The 17834-nt window shown below is 39.4% G+C and overlaps 1 protein-coding gene across 2 annotated transcripts in view; it reads left to right on the top strand.

The window, feature by feature from the left end:
* Positions 1–17834, top strand: part of SPATS2L (spermatogenesis associated serine rich 2 like) — a 157848-nt gene extending 140014 nt beyond the window's left edge. For both annotated transcript variants that reach the window (XM_074144852.1, XM_074144851.1), the window contains 5 exons: positions 6789–6847; positions 10310–10419; positions 10963–11065; positions 14128–14339; positions 15467–17834. In XM_074144852.1, the coding sequence (XP_074000953.1) occupies positions 6789–6847; positions 10310–10419; positions 10963–11065; positions 14128–14339; positions 15467–15865 (883 nt within the window). In that variant the 3' untranslated portion in view covers positions 15866–17834. The remainder of the gene's footprint in view (positions 1–6788; positions 6848–10309; positions 10420–10962; positions 11066–14127; positions 14340–15466) is intronic.

The raw sequence follows: 17834 nt of genomic DNA, 5'->3' as shown, positions 1-17834 counted from the left end.
AGCCTGTTGTTCATACTTAATAGCCTTGGGTCTCCCCTCTTTCCCCCCAGTCAGTCATAGGTGTGTTTGTCATCCTCAGTAAGAGACAAGCATGTGTGCTTTTTGGGGCCATGGAGGTAAATTGTTGCTTTTGTGCATGTCATTGTGGATGAAAAGTGGATATATCCTTTCTGATCTCATTATTTTCCAACTAAGGAGAAATCTAACTTATTATACACATACAGAGAATAATTGTCTCAAATTTCAAGAAGTGTTAGAATAAAGAGCCAGACTCTTCTCCTGGTTTTGTGGCCACTTTCCAGGGTGCTTTTGAGAGTTACCTGTCCTCTGTAGCAGGAGCCTAACAATGGGGATCACAGTCCTCTGCCTTGCCAAAGTGTATTTAGGCTGAAATGTATAAAGCCATTAGTTATTCAGATACTTCAGGTGGATCAGAACTGAGACTCAAATAGGAAAAAAAATATTTCAAAAATCTGTGTAAAAAATGTGCAGGATGCTAACAAGCCATGGTATAACTCATCATTACAGTTGTTAAAACTCTGCCAAATCCTGAGGTGATGCCTTCATTTCTAAATAAATAAAATTAGAAGTGTTCTTTCAGGAAAAGATTTTCCATATCAGTTTTAAGCTCAAACAAGTTTTTATGGTTAGGCAATAAATTTCTAATTGTTTGTAAAGAGATCTTAAAAGAAAAATGCAAATAGACCTTTAAATATGATGGCTTTACCAGGCCCTACTGTGCTAGCTGGCTGCTAAAGAGAACAATATTAGCGAAGGTAGATAAAGAATAACACAAACTTGAATAACTAAAAGCCTTCAGGCATTTTTACTTTTACCAGATGGTACACTGCAGAGAGAAGGATTTCGGTGAAATTGATTTATTCTGTCTTTTGTTTATCTGCTTATTGTCAGACTGTATTTGTGGTCAGAATGAAAATTTGTGTAATCTGGTTTGCTGTGTGAACGTTGTGCATGTGCTTAATACAGTGATCAAATAACAACCTTAAAGCACCATAAACACCTACATACTATTGAGCTGATACTGGAAGAATATCGTTTACCAAGACATTGCAAAATAGGTAATGTAACAACAACTTTTCCTACAGATTTATTAATATAAAGAAAACTTGAAGTATAATTTCTTCAATTACAAAATAGCATAGTTATTCAGTAATCCTATAAAGCTTGTAATCATCCATTACAGGTGATTGGGCTTTATATTTATGTTCTCCTCAAATCATTTTGGTTCCTTGTGCTGGAAGTTTTACAGGGACAGTTCTGGTTTTTGGACTGAGGTGGGGGATTGTTTTGGGAAATACACAATTGGCTTCGAGATTCTTATCAGTTGTCTTTTCACCCCATGTGTGGGTCAAATATGTTCATGGTAGAAGGGAAACGTGTACATGAAATAAGGCATAATGCTTAAAGACCAGCACTGAGCTTATCAGGACTGTCCCATGAATTTGTATGTAACCTTAGTTCAGATGTAGCAGAGGCAGTGACAGTACTAATGTCCCTCAAACTTGCTCAGGTTTGTCAGCAGATTGTTAACCAGCACAACTTTAAGGAGCTACTAGGGTCTGTTCCAAAGACCACTGACAGAGCAAAGTCAGTGGAGAATGGTGTGTTGTATTTTTATGAAGCCTAAGCTGTCAAACTCCAGCAGCGTCCCATAACTAACTCCCTCATCAAAAGGACTCGAACTGTACTTCAGTGTTCCAGCGTCTCACATGCTGAACCAGATGCCAGCAGGTGCCCATGAAAAAGTAGCTCTTTCCCTCTTCCAGATGAAGAGCTCTGCTGCAGTCGTTCAGAATGCCACAGCTGACTGGGTCTTCATCAGTCTCCAAAACAACATTCGTTCTCAAACTATACACGAAGCTGGTTCAAGGGAGAGTGAAGCTTATTAAACAACTCAAGGAGAAAATTGACATTTTGGGGGGTTTAACAGGGTTTTGAAAGGACTCATTTGAATTACACTCTTAACAGTAACCTCTGTGCCATGCAGCTGTGGCTTACCTTTGTGAGTTGTGTCAGCATGTTTGCCTCCATGTCAGCTTGGTCTTTTTATTTCCCCGTCTCTTGAGGCACAATAGGTTTATCATAATACCTAGAAGAGGCAGAAGGAAAGAGAAGATTCTGGTCATCTGGAACCCTTCTGATTCTCATGAGTAAAGCTCTAAATCAGCCAGCCTGGCAATCTGAAGCAGGTTTTCTGAAGAGGCACTAATAACTTTAATCATTTTAGTGGGATTTTGAGGTATTGCAGCTGACTGAAAATATCTCCTCTTTTTCACTGTGCAAGCACTAAATTTCATGCAGTAAACTAGAGAAAGATTAATTTGTTTCCACTAATGTCAGAACAAATTCTGAATTTGTTCTGAGTATGAAACTGTGAAATAAGGCAGCTGTCAGCATAATTTACCCCTATCATTGCTGTGCCGGCGTTGCGGTTTGGCATTTGCAGCACTTTTGCCATTGTATGCTACTGTGAATTCTGCCAGCCTGCATTAAGTCCAAGGCACAAGTACTGTCCGTTTAACCAGGAATAGGACAGTTATGCTCTTACCTTCAGAATGGCTGTAGTAAAATGAATCCCAGAGAGCTGCTGTCTCTCCTGATGCATCTCGTATCTCTACAGCACAAGCACTGGCTGTGTCCTGGCTCCATTTGCACGTTAAGCCTCTGCCTTGCTGTGCTCTTTCAACAAAATTGTCTCCTTCCTGAACCCCACCTCAAAATTTCATCTGGATATTAAACCCAAGCAGTGCTGAGTCCTGTGCTCCAAACTACAGATAATCACCTGCAGTGAACAATGATACAATGCTGATGGCTAGAGTTTGGTACCCAGGCCCTGATACTGAAAAAGTGAGGGGTAAGAGAAGAACAGAATCAGTCCTTTCAGGAGAGAGGTGTGGTAAAGGGAGACAGAAAAGAAAGAGGTAGTAATGTTACTCTGTTTTGGCTCTGGCATCAGTCACAGAGTGTAAGACTCACTTGATTCAGACCTGTCCTTGAGCCTTGTCAATGGGGGAGGAGATCTGAGTCTCAGTATTTGCTCCAGTGAGTGTTATAAATTTATGATAAAAAGCTGAACACCTGTAACAGAACTAACAAATACTACTACAGCAGGGGATCCTATGGACTGGTGATTAGGGCATGGATTCAGGTAGATTCAGGGAGAGAAGTTGCGGCGCCGAGTTGTGTGTTTGTCACGGGAGTCTCAAATGGTATATGGAACGTACTCAAGTGCTGATGTTGGAGGGAAAGAGAAGGGATGGCTTCTGTAGAAGAACCAAGAGAAACAGCCTAAGTAGAGAGGAAAGAATTAGCAGAACATTTTCCCTGAGGTGTCTTTAGATCTGAAATGCATTCTGTTCCTTGCTCTGCTAGAGCCCAAATCTGGTGATGTGTGAGTGTGCGAAAAGTTCCCGTAGCAGTCAGTATCCAATTCTCCACAGCACACCAATGGCTGCAGGCTGTGCGCTGGAATGTACCACCTTCATACAACATTTGGTATCAAGTGAGCGCTGAGGAGCATTGAAAGAAAATGCATTCCCAGTAGGTATTGTTGAGCTGAGCTTTGAGTAGTTCTAGCTAGCACTGTCACCTGATCATGAGCATCCTATTGAGGCTGAGTAGGGCATTATTCCAGAAAATACGTTACAAACAGTTAAACTTCTCAGTAAGCTAAGAAGCTGTTCAGCTGTCTGAGCTTCATGTGAAAATAGTGGGATCTTAGCAGGAACAAATGACAAGATTCAATCCATTGATTTTTCCATAGTGTTCTTTCTCCTTCTATATGTTAGCATTTAGCTTTCTTTTTGTAATTGTTTTGTCTTTCTTCTTTTTTTTATTTCCAGTCCAGTTTTCCAGCTTTCTGTTGTTTTCTTGTGTTTATAACTTTGCCAAGTTCTTGTTGGTCAGTTTTGCACTGCAATGCTCTATGTGACTAAAAAGGAATCTAATTGATTCCTGCTCCGTTTTCTTAATACTTGACACTTATGTGAACTAAGAAGAAACGTGGCATTTCCTAGCACTGGTTGGCCTTCTAAAGAACCATTCATTTCCCCCATTATTCCATGACATATGGTAGTTCATGATTTCTAAACTGAGAAATGTGGCTGTACGCTTCAAGGTGAGAATTAGTGTGTTCCTTTCCTTTTGTTGAGACAGAGAGAGTCCATGTCCTCAGCTGGTATAAGTTAGTATAGCCGCATTGTCTTCAGGGAAGGGCAACCCCATGAAGATCTGTATATTAAAGAAGCTTAGTTTATCACATTAACTAGTCTCATATTGACAAAGGCACCAAACACTTTTTCTCTTGTTTTATTCTTTAGTTTTCCCATTGTTAGTTTGCAGCTACAAAGGAAGTACTCAGGTGGTTGTTCTCCTTCAAATTCGTCAGAGTCCTGGCCTCTACTACTACAACATCCAAACGCATGATGAAATGTTCATCAGAGACCACACTAAAACATTAGGATTGGAAAACTGTCTAGTAACAGACAAGATCTGACTATAAAATATGATAAATATAGGACTGCTATGGCCTTGTTCTCATTCTGATATTAAAAGTGTTTTTATTTGGCATCAAAATAAAATGTTCAGGGCCAAGCAGTTTAGCAAGAATCTGGTGTTGGAGTTGGGGAGAGGACAGTCATGGAATGAACTGGGCCAAAACGCAGTTATGATGGGCTCTGCTGTTGTGAGCTTGTTGTTTGAATGTTTTTTTTCCAGCCAAAAGGTTATATTTGTATAACCTGTGTAGTACACTAGGGAGGCACTTCTGTAATGGAGGCAACAAAAGTGAAAACATGCAGACTTTTTACATTTTGGAGAAAATGCTAAAGACTTAAAATCTCTTTTTTGTGGAGGATAGAAACAGGTGAAACAAGACTCATTTCAGCCACCTGCTGTGAAAGCTGAGGAAGTTTATTATACCATGTAGTTACAAAAGCTAATTGAAAATTGATTAATTCTGAAAAGCTATTACTATTTAGATTAGCAAGCTGGAATCATCACCTACCTATTTGAAGTCCAAGCTTAATGCTTTTGCCTGGAGAATATTGAGGGCCAACTGGAACAAGTGTGTCCTTTCATTATAAGTGTATGCCTCTTAACTGATTTGCTCTACCGTAAAAAACCCTGCTGTTTTATTTCCTCTGGTGTGTAGGTAACACTAAATTGATCTGGCAGGCCAAAACAGTATTTTCAATCTTGTTTATATGTATGAAACAGAAAAATGTGTTACGCTGCAATTTTATTGTCTTGCTGCATCCTTTGCCATCAGCCTGCTGCTTCGTTCCTTCTCTGTTGGCTGTTGGGAGGCAGCGTAAAGGTAGTAGCCTCTCCTCCTCGAAAGGTGGTATGGTTGATTGGTAAAACCCGAAGGCAGGACTCCGCAGGACTTCTGTTGCAAACCTCCTGTATGAGCTTGGTTAATTTATGGGAAGATTTCAAGGAAGGCTGCATGGCACTTGAACACATTCTAGCTGGTAAATTTGTGGTTGAGTCAGTGGTACGTCTGCCATGTGTTCCACACGCTGCCCGCTCCCTGATCTTTCCCTGTTTTAGTTAGCAACCTGTCAGTCCTTCTCTCCTCTGTAAGTCTTCTGTCTTTGATTGCTGCCCACTGAACTCTCTAGGATCTTTCCTTTCTTGTGAAGGACATTCTAGACAATTGTTTTGTTCTTGACTTTTCTATAACATCTTCCTTCCGATGGAAGCTAGTTCACATAAACTCAGTGTCTTCACTGAATACAAAATCTTATGTTTAAGGATGATTTTACTGAAATGGTTGAGAACTTCACTATTCCTTTGAGCGCATGCCTGGATTTACTCCTGGTGTCTGACCTAGTTTTTGCAATTTCCCCTCACCTTGCATGAGTTTACTCACTTATGCAAGCGTAAACATTAACATTGGTGGTGTTTATTAAACATGAACATGACTAAGAATAGTATAGTGAGGGGAAAATGGAGTGGCACACCAGAACACTATCCACTGGACAGCATTCTGCAGTGGTGGTGTTTCACTGAACGATGTTGTTGGGTTGATGATGTGAATAGTGTACCAGATCCACTATCTGCTCTCTGTAGACCCAGCTGGTTAGTTTGCACTTTGACAGCTTAAAAGCACTGGCAGGGATTGTGCACCAGAGATTTGTGAGAGAGGCACGCGAGGCCTTTGGAAGGCCAGGAAGAAGTGGAACCACAGCTTCCCGGTCCTGGAGAGAATCATGGAGGGGGGAGGAGGAAGCTGATTTGTGTTATGGCGATACACTAATGCTTATTTACATCACAAACCCTTTTCTTGTTTACCCTGACATATTTTGAAAGAATGTCTCTAAGGAAGAGAAGGACCTCTTTCCATACGGCTTTAATTGTGTATTATTCATAATATTGCACTGAGACCTAAGGTGTATTAACCTGGGTAGCAGCAATGGTATATCTGGCTTAATTAGGAAAGAAACTGTTTAGTCATTTGAGGATTGCTGTGCCCAGGCAGTGCTGAAGAGGTAAATCAGAGTGACTTCCACATCTGTGCAGACACATGGGCAGGCCTGTGAGATCTTTGTGTAAATCAGCATATACTGAATATCACTAATTTTTTGTAGTCAGTTTGGCTAGCTATTTCTTCAGCTTCCATTTTTTAAGTCTTATTAATTTCAAAACTGCCCATAACTAAGGCCTGAAGTCTTTGTGTAGTTATAGCTTTTGGTTTTGATGGAGTTCTTGCATGGATTAAATTATGATTATTTTTTTTCTTTCTTTTTTTTTTTCTTTTTTAGCATCGTAGACAAAGAAGTGTCATTAATGGCAGAAATGGATAAAGTTAAAGAAGAAGCCAGTAAGTAAAAAAAAATATGCAGGGAACTTTTGGAGTAGTTGTGGAAACATTTGTTTTGTTTGGCAGAAAATTACACAGTACGTAAATATGGTTAGCAGCATTCCAGCATTTTTCATTGTATACGTATACAATCAAATAAGTCTTTGATGTTCTGGCATAGTTTCTGCATAGTTTCTATCTATAAGGATTGTGCACCAAAATTTCAATATTATGAAATTAAGGTAAACCCCAAGTTCATATGAAGTTAGATTTAAATGATTTATTCCTTCGACTTATTAGAGCTTTTTGAGCCCTCCTTTTTTTTTTTCCTTATTTCTGTGGTTTGCCAATTACTTCATTTCTATTTCTTAATCACTGTTTTCTTGCTTATATTACATATATGAGTTAGAGTAGTGGAAATTACTAGGGGAATAGGTTATTGTGTGGCCTTGCATAGCTTTAAGGGATAGCAATCAAGCTTATGAATTAGAACAATAATAAAAATTTTAAAACAGCTGTTTACTGGAATCTCTTTTCTTAATAATCTGTGGGAGTTTATATGATTCCAGACTTTCGTGTCATTTCTGTTTTTTGCATAGGTAAGGTATATATAGTCTGGATTGGGAAAAAAAACCAAGATGAGCTGTGTATTAGGATACTACAATATCTGTCTTATACCCAGTCTGACATCCGGTATTCATGGCACAGGAATCAAGGGGTTGTATTTCAATAGGGAGTACTAAGCAAGAAACTGAAGAATAACCGAAGTATTGTTAGAATGATACTTTGTCTGGCAGATGAAAATATCACTGCTGTGTAGGCATACAATCCTTTTATTGATTTGTGAATTTAAGGCCCTTCCAAAGAGGGTCACAAATATATGTAACATTTTTGAATGCTTCATTTGCATTTAGAACTCTCACTTAGTTCACAAATGTATACTAGTAAAATTTTTATTTAAAAAAAATAATCTGAATCCTCTGTTGCTAGCTAAGTCTCTTGCAGTTATATATGTGTGGAAACTGAAAGGTATGAGTTGTTACAGCAAAGATTGGTATTAGTTTGTGTTTGGATCTTTGCTAGTACTAATGTGAAACAGAAGTAGGTTTGGAATTCTGTGTTATTCTGGGGAGGAGTTGTGGATGGAAACATACCAGCAGCTTTTTGGTTACCTGCAGAGACCAGGTAGCTGTAATCAGCTACAGGACATGCACTCACTCTCAGGAAAACCAGTGGTAAAATTCCTATTGATGTCAGCAGACATGGATCTAAGCCCTAATTGCATTTAGGAAATCCACCATCCAGGGCTGATGGTATCATAGGGCCCCTTCATTAATCTTGGCCAGGTATAGTAGTAATTTTTGTGGAAAGTAAACCCAATTCTTATCTACAGGCATGCAAAGTGCTGCATTTGCACATGGCAGGTTCCATTTCTCTGCTTTCATGCCAGCTCCAGTTGTGACACTGGATGGTCTCTGTACCTGTCTTTAACAATATAGTTTCTGCTGTCTCTCAAGGCTGTTGAAGGCTTCTAAAGTGCCTTCAGAACTTTAGGCAGAAAGTTGTTATAGGACTGTAACATACTAACAAAGATTTACATTGTAATTTACATTACATTATTATTTATTTTCACATCTTTTTGCTGCACTGGAGGACTGTTTTACAGTGGGTAATCTCATTCTTACTGTCAATACTGGGAAAATTTCCAAATATGATAATTTCAGGTGGGGTGTTTTTTTTTAAAATGGGTATTTGGCTGACATCTCACGGAGATAAGTGCCAGTATGAGATGAGATCATATGGTTTGGGCAGTCACTTCAGCGAACGGGATGTTGACCTTGGGGAGAAGCAATATTAGCACTACCTAGAATAAGGAATAAAGCAAAACTATTGGACAAAGTAAAACAGCCAGCAAACTGTTTGTTTAATCTGATAAAAATTTCTCAGATTTATAGACTGTATTCCACAAATACTAATTTAAAAGATCAGCTAGGGAGATAGATAGACACCTGTTCTTAGCATAAGTAATAGTGTAGGCACAGATTTACCAACAGGGATAATGGAACTGTAGGCACCCACTGCCTTCCCTGCCCTGTGTGAGACGCTCTCCTCTATCATATGGTTTATGTAGCTGCTCCCACACAGCTGTGCAGCCACAGCTGCCTGTGTCTGCTGGACCATGCTGTATGTGGTGAAACACTGGAACAGGCTTCCCCAAGAGGTGGTAGATGCCTCATCCCTGGAAATATTCAAGGTCAGGTCGGACAGGTCTCTGAGCAACCTGACCTAGTTGAAGATGTCCCTGTTATTGCAGGTCGGGTTGGACTAGATGACCTTTAAAGGTCTTTTCCAACCCAAACTATTCTATGATACTTACAAAAGAAGGTGCCATCTGATTAAATAAATGATAATGGGTTGAGAAACAAACTCTCTGTGAAATATTATTAATTCTCATCTAAAAAAAGGCTTTATGAAGTATGAGCTGATTATGTGTCTTCCCAAGTCTGCTCTGGAAATTTGAGGCAAAAGAAGGCAAAGTAGCCAAAGTCTCCACATCTGTAATGGAGTCTGGTTTTAGGATAGTTTGCAACTACCACTCACCCTGACTGTATAAGCATAAGCTCTAGTCAAAAGATCATGATGGTTATTATTTTGCATTTTGATACTATCTTTCCTCGCTGCCTTACGTGCTGATCCCACCAGCCAATTAATCAGTTGCTGGGTTTACATTGAGTCACTATGTAGGTAATAAGAGTTTGCACATATTTAATTTTAAATTGTAATGTCGTATTATCCTGCATGTAAGTGGACCATTGCTTTGTGGTTCATGGTTAGTCTTTCCCTATAAGAACATAACTATTCACCCCTTCCTTATATAAAGTATGCAAGACAGGCAGTAGTGAATATTTAGTATTTTTTCATAAAGACTGCTGGCCTTTGTAATACTGCTTTACTGTAGAAAAGGCAACTGTGTATATCCTGTACTTGAAAGCAAAATTGCAATGCCAGTGATTTTAATGTAAACTATATACAAATAGATTTTTTTTTTTTTTTTTCCAGAGGAACTGAAATGCCCCTGTGTAAATAAAATAAAGCGTGTCTTCAGAAACAGCCTGTTGACTTAATGTAATTCTTCTTTCCATGTTTCCGTGGAAAGTTCCCTGATTTTGTGCTTTAAGATAAAGCCCTGAAAAACTCAAAGCAACATGTCTCTGCCCCTGTTTGTGTAAACGTTGAAGGACTGGTTTAACTTTGATTTTCTGACAGCTATCCCATTTCAAGATCTTTTTCAATGTTAGGCAGTTCAGTATTTAACTGATCGACCTAATCTGTGCCAGCAGCACACTGGAAGTCAGTTGAAGTCAGGGGTCCGAGATGTGTGTGTGTCTCACATGTGATGTACAGTGCTAATGCCCAAAGAGTAGTGATTTACAAAGCAATTTACCTTCCTAGCATTAATTATTGGCTATTGGTATTTGGCAGTGGAAATCCTGACTGCTCGGCAGAAGAAAGCTGAGGAGCTGAAGAGGCTGACAGACCTATCCAGTCAGATGGCTGAAGCACAACTGTCTGAACTCAGGGCTGAAATTAAGGTCAGGCATTCACTTCTGTTTGGGTATTTTAGTTGTTTGTGTAAATTCCAGGAAAGAGTTGTCACGTTAACATGCCAGGCTGTTCATTCCTCCTAGGGGCCAAAGGTAACTAGCTTTCCAAGGGGAAAGCATACCTTCTTAAGCATTATAGCACCTCTGAGCAGCGTACAGATGCTCCCAGAGAAGTGTAAACTATTCCCTCATAAGTGGAGCAGTGGGAACTTTTGCTGTTTGTGTATCATTTGTGAGAGTTAATAATTCAACCTGATAGCTTCAGGTTCAGTGATCAAACACATATACTCTGATGAAATGGCCCGCTTCCCAAGGAGGAGAGGGATCTACCCATCTCTGGGCTGTGAGACATGTAATTTGGTAAGGATGGAAAAATACTTGGTTCTGCGTAGAGATCCTGTCTATAGGGCATGGTCAAGTGTTTGCAGCGCCTTAAAGTGAACTTAGGATAAGTATTGACTGGTTTCTGTACCATCCATATAGTCTTTGCTCAGAATGCAAATCACTGTTAACTTGTCTGTATTTTTGCAGCACTTTGTGAGTGAACGGAAATACGATGAAGAGCTGGGCAGGTCTGCCCGATTTTCCTGTGATACAGAACAGCTGAAGACCCAAATTCAGCTCTGTGGAGAAAGTAAGTGCTGGTGATTTCTCACACCGAAGTCCTCAGAACATAGTGTGCCACATACTTGTTCAGGAAATGCCAGCAGAAATAACATTGTGTGCACTGCCAGTGTGTGTGTGCATGCAGCAAGCCTGACATGAATGGTGTGTCTGGATGCAGTAGGCTTGCTGAACACACACAAGTCAACTTTACAGTATGCAACACGTGAGACTCACTGTACATGTGCTGCACAGTCCATCTGCATGTGCACAGCACCCTCTTTGTCAGAGGTTTCCAGGTATTACTTAGATCAATTGGAGTTTTCCATCTAAACAGGATTTCCAAGTGCCAATAAAAGTCAGCTCTGGGGAACTCTCAAATTCAGAAATTTGTGAATAACTAGTAAATCGGAAGCTTCTCTGTGTGAGCCTAATGTTATGAGACCAATTCAGATCTCTTCTGCTAGGAAGTAACTCCCCAGCTTTGTAACAGTATTCATTCAGTTTTTCAGGAGCTAATAGCAGCCCCAAATGTTTCTGTTTCTGAATCATCTGCCCTTCTGCTTGGAAATTCGAGTTCATTTTCTGCTCCAAGTATCACGTCTCTGTTGCAGAATACAAGACAGCCTATTTCTCATCTTTGTCGTGCTTTTTTTCCCCAAAAAAAGTAAATGCTATAGTGCTTTGCCCCAAATGTTACCCTGTCCCATGATATCCCTTCAGTACCATCACTTAGGAGAACAACTGTTAACACAACACTGAACTAGTGCCTCTTGGTGGAAGGAAAACAACTTCAGGAAGAAAAATAATGTTTTCAAGGAGTTACTAGAAGTAATAAAAAGAAAAAATATCACACGATCTGCCAGTAAGATCCTCTGACTGCACAGCTAAAGAACTGACTCCTTTGAGGCATAACCAGTTTAATTCATTAGACCCTAAGAATCCTGTCTCTCATTGAAGCCAACACAGGATGTTTCAAAAGAAGGCATAAGCTTCCCAGTAGTGCATCTAATTGTTCACGGTCACCTCATAGACTCTATCTCATAACCTGAAGCTGAAGAGATTGAAAATTCTGTAAAGATTGTCCTGACTAATATAACCACAGCTGCCTTTGATATGATCATAGACATTTTTTTTAAACTCATTGAACTACTTTCCTAAATAACTTCCAGCTGCAGTTAATTCTGCAAGTTAATTATACCTAATTTCAGTAAAACATTACTTCAACAGTATCAAACTATGCTTAAATCAGGTCAGTGAAGTCAAAAGAACAGCTATTAGCAGTGAAGCAGTGCCATCTTACAAATGACTGATAGTGCACTGGCTGTCTGAAGAGCTCAACTCTAATCTGCCCTCAGTGACCTTAGATGAGCAACTCGTGCTGTTGGCATGTCTTTGATAAGACCTCTTCGGTGCAAAAGATGTTCCGGTTTGGAGCATCTCACAATGAGGCCCGTGGCCTGCTAGGAGTTGCAAGTACCCCTCAACAGAGATTATACCAGGCCTATACCTAACAACAGCCGCTACTGAGGGCTTTAACGAAAGCAATAGCCAAAACCACAGAGCTTGTGCAATGGAAGTCATGTTCCAGCATGAGAAGGTGGTAGGCAGCATCACAATGAAGGACAGGAAGAAACAAAAATAATTGGTGTGACATATACCCAGAATACCTGATGGTGGGTTGTACCCCTTCCTTGTACAGCTTTTTTGTCAAAAATACTTTTTTTATGGCACACATCTGGATTTTTATATGGGCTTGCATGTACAGCAGTCTGTTTTCGACGAGAGAGCAGTAGAATTCAGTGACAGCCAGCCTCGCTGAACTTTTAGGACAGAAAATTCAGTTCATTGTGCAGATCATTGCATTGTTTTTCTGAAGAGGACACCTAGTGGGAGAAATAGCTGATGTTGGCATAAGTGAAAAGAGCCTCAAAAGAAAACCTAACAGATGATGCTCAGTTGCTAAAATTATTTTGCATCTTCTTTCTCTGTACTAAAAGTGAACAAATAGAAGTACCTCTAAAATAAAACAACAGGTGTCTCACTAAAGTGAGCTTCTGGTTGGTCATCTGTACCAGAAGGAACCTGGAAAATTCCATAATCAGAACAGCAGATTAAGATCAGTAACTTTACTTCAGCAGCCTCAGAGTCCTCTTGGAGACTGGTTAGAGGCCATTATACAGAAACAGGTGGCTTGAATACCTTGTGGAAATGCAGAGAGGTAGGAATCAAGGATTTGTTTGGTGCATTTCACATCCAGGCAGTCTAAAAATATTAAGAAGTAAGGAGCGGGAATATACTGAGATATGAGCCATAGTTGTTCCTGATGGTGCCAACTGCCACGACCTACATGAAGTGGATGAGTGCATTGCATTCAGTTCCAGTTTTTGTAGATATCCATGGTACAGCAGAACATTTGTTAACCCTCTCCATAAAGCAACAGGCACTAGACTTTTTTTTTTTTTTTTTTTCTTTCTGCTTAAAAAATACTTAGACATACTAAGGAAGCTTTCATGGCTATTACCTGTGTTGTAGCTAGTGCATATATAGACAGCAAACAGCAGCCTCTTCAGCCTTCCATGATCAAAGAATAATTTGGAATCAAATAGTCCGTGGTGTCTGCAGGCACAACTTCCTTTGACCTCAAGCAGTCGAGAGAGTTACTGGCGTAAGGCTCACTTCCTTCTCCTGTTTCTTCCTTTGTTGCCTGGAGACTCCCGTTAGGAGCAGTACTGATAGGGCAGCAGTGTGGGGCAGTCCTGGCAGCACATGTGTTCAGCTCAACTGGTTAAAAGTTCACAAGCAAACCAATAGGTGCCAGGAATTTTGGAAAGCTTTCTTGGATGAGCAGAGCCTAGCCTTCTGCCAGGCTCCTTCCAGTTTTAGCACAGTTCCACCACATTGGCTCTTTTGTCTCCAGAATTGCTTCACAATGAGGCAGTTTCACAGAAGTAAAACACTATGATCTATTATCTATAGTAAAGCTAGAACAATGCTACCAAATGAACTGTAAGCAGAGTAAGAATACAACCCTATGTTTAGATGTTGATCATTTAACTGATAACACAGAACACTTTTTTTTTTTTTCCATAGTTTCTCACCCAAAGAACAACTATTCCTCAAGAACACCATGTAGTTCAGTGCTGTCTTCTATGACCTCGCATGTAACAACTGGCAAGCAAAATACACACACACGGAAGTCCTCCAAGAACTCTGATAACAAAACAGCCAGCACTAAAGTACAAGGTCATCTTTCTTCCAGTCCTACAGAATCTTCTTCCCAAGGAATCCCGACAAACAAGCAGGTAAGAAACCAGTTATGAACTAAACTAAATTAGTTCAAAAATTTCAGAAAAATATGCAGTATTAAAAGTTGTTAATACGAAATCAAATATTGGTTTTGTAGTCCATGTATTTAATTAATAATTTTTGAAAATATGCAAGTATATATTTTCCAGGTTCATTTTCAAGGCAGTGTGAATATACAAGGTAGAAATGCCATATCAGCAAAGACCACTGTCTGATGTTCAGAAGTGACTAGTGGCAGTTAATAGACTGAAAAAGGAAAGCCCTCCATAATAGCTAATTGCTCTACATGCTACAATTGCGAAACATTTTTTCCTGATCCTTGACAAACGTTCAGTTGATGTGCTGTTGAAGCATGATTATTAGATAGACTTTGAAAGTGGAATCCTGCCAGGTTTAAAAGCATATTATTTCAGAAGCTGTATAATACAGCTTATAGTATTGTGCTACATTGCTAGCTGTTTTGTTATAAGAGCACCTTAGAATGTCCTTGTACTGTTCTGCTTGGGTGAAGCTGCCACTGAAGTTGGTTTGAATTTTGTCCAGTAGGGATTTTAGGCTCAAGTAGGTGCCTGAAGGGAAAGGTAGGAGCATTGAGTTATGTCAGTGCATATAGCATGGAATCCGCTGTCCCAGGCAGTCATGCAAATAAAGCAATTCAGCCACTTCCCACTAAGGATCAAAGCTTCCTCTGAGCAAGATATTGCAATGGACATCTCTCCCACTATGTGGATTCTTAACTTGACTTTAATTCACATGTGAATTTCTGTTCTTCCGCAGTATTGCTTTAGTAATTACACAATACTTTACTAAGAAACATATGCTCGTGATCTTGGAAAAAATCAGTCAGCATCAAGTTCTTCAGTGCTTCTTAACTGCTGCTGTTGAGATGTCTAGTATTTCATCCCCTTTTCTGTATTCTCTTGAATCATGGCAGATTTTAATTTGGCGTCAGCGGCGAACCTGCCATCTATACTTCCAGGCTACTCAGATGTAGAGTGTTTTCCCTCTCCTAGTTACACTGAAAATTTTATTCTGCAATTTTGGTTAATTCTGACTGCTGTATTTCTTGTCCTCTTGGAAGGATTCAGATAACCTAACAGTTATCCAATTTCTTTCTGGGTAGAATGGGCCTTCTAACCAGAGGCGAAGATTCAACCCACAGCACCAAAACATCCGGCTCAATGGATCTCTTAAGTCACAAGCTGCCAGTAATGAGGCAGATCAAAATAATGTAAAGAGCGGTTCCAGGTCTGAACACAGAAGACAGCAGCATAACAGCTTCAGATCTAAAAATAAAGGAGCTATGAAAAATCAAGACCAATCCACAGCTACAAGGACCACAGAGAATCCAACACATTCAGAAAAGACCCGACGAAAGCATCATACACCAGACACGGCGCATCACAGGCCTTTCCAAGGCAGTGTCGGCAGGGTGTCACAATGCAATTTATGTCCTGCAAGGATGGAGGTCTCTGCTGACGCCACTGTTCTTTCAGTGCCAGCTGTGACTTTAGTGGCTTAAAATGTCACGGTGACAGCAGGCAGAGAAATTTTAATCTCTTCATTTTAGTTTCTTGCTCGAGATGCTTGTTGGTGAAGAAAATAAGTCAGAACATAGTCATTTTAAATCTGTTGCTGCTTAAAACTTGTCGGTATCTTTATTACTTACTAATTACCAAAATCAATTCATACCTTCAAGGCTTTGCCCAATATGTTCACAGTTATTTTGTCATGACAGTACAGAATCTTACCAAAGCAGCATTTACTTCTTAGAAAAATGAAATCTAGATTGGAAAAATAATTTTATAATTAAATTCATAATAGCAAAAATCTGTTGTAGATATGTGGTTATTCCACATTATTGTTTTCTAGAGCAGCCTGTGTTAGAAGGATCCCAGAAAGTCCGTATGCTGTGATCTGCAATGAGATCAAATCTTGTAGAATTTTTCAGCAAATCTCTATACACCTCTTTCTTTCTGTGCGTGTATACACACGTACATGCATGCACACTGTATACGCAGAGAATGTTGTTATATACAAGAACATTTGAAAAAGCAGTACATTTGATTTTAGCTTATTATTCCATAATCTGAGATCTTTAAATTCAAGTATAAATTGTATTAAATGTATTACATATTGGTATTTTTCATTGACAAACTATTTTTATGAGGCTGAGGAAAAATGCTCATTTCTTAAGTTCTGAATGTATATAGTCATGGCACAACCCTATTCTCCATCCTTATAAGCCACTTTTCTATGACTAGTTGGATTTATTTTTTTGCATATGAAAAATTGCAGGTGTTCTAGACTTGAATCCGATTTATTTTTCTATATTTTTGCTGTAGGAACCATCTGTCCATAGCGAGAGCTACGACTAATAAATTTGTTACAGCAACATGCAGCAGAATGTGGAGGTACATATTTGAGCAGATACTACATCCTTCAGAATTTTCTATTAAAATAAAAATCTTACTTAGTGTTCTGATTCTGTATTTCAGAAAACCTGTTTCTTCAAAAAAAATTAAAATCTTCTTTCTAAAATATTCTGGTGTTTGCTGCGTTGCAGTGCCTAACCTTTGTGACCTTACTCAAATTGCTGAATTGCTTAATTCACCTGGTATCAGTGAGAGGCTTTCAGCTGAGTTTGGATTGGACCAGGCTTTTGATTTTGGCTCGATTCTAATGCCACAAGTGCATGGAAGAGACCCTTCCCATGAGAGCCACCTCCATTCTGGACATACTTTTAATATAGTTATTATTTAACATAGTAAGGTGTCAGAATCCAGACCTGGCATGAAGTGAACTAGTGGCCTAAGTGTCAGAATCAGAAAGGTGGAAAAGGTCAGTAAGACTGACCTCCCACTGAGGTCAGTAAGAGCAGGACGCTTGAGCATCTTTAAAAAGTTTATTGCTGGGTTATTGTTTACTATTGCTTTTTGCCAGTTTCTTCTGCCTTATTTCTGTTAGCTGACTGCACACTTCCTTAGTACCGACTGGTTTACTTTTCCTCTGTGGCTCTTGAAAAATAATCTCGAAGTGGATAGTGAGGTGCATTCCTTATGGGTGATTTTGATTATTTTTATTTCTCTTGATATCTGTATACCATTTTCCACCCGTGAATATTGGAAAACCTGATTCTAAAAGGCAAATAACTCATCTTCATCTGGGAGAATGGTGAAAGAAAAATGAGCATGCATAGGTAAATGCTTGCTTTCTTAGCATTGCAAGCACTGCTTCCATCCTAGTTATTACCTGTCGTGCTTTTAAGCCTAATGTTTTGAGTAAATGGAACTGAAATTCCAGAATCTGTGTTTGCACACCCATCAGGTAGCTTTTCAAAATTTGTCTGCTGCCTCACAGTTTTTTATCTGCTGTAACCGCACTGTAAGAGATGTAATTATAATTTCCATGCAGATATTGCATAGGAATGTTATTGTATTGTCCTTATATCATTTGTGAAATTTATTATGTCTCTTCTTGTAATCCCTCCT

Source organism: Numenius arquata, chromosome 3 (assembly GCF_964106895.1).
Source record: "Numenius arquata chromosome 3, bNumArq3.hap1.1, whole genome shotgun sequence".
NCBI classification, from domain to species: Eukaryota; Metazoa; Chordata; class Aves; order Charadriiformes; family Scolopacidae; genus Numenius; species Numenius arquata.
The sequence above is the reverse complement of the archived record's forward strand: the minus strand, read 5'-3'. Positions and strand labels throughout refer to the sequence as shown.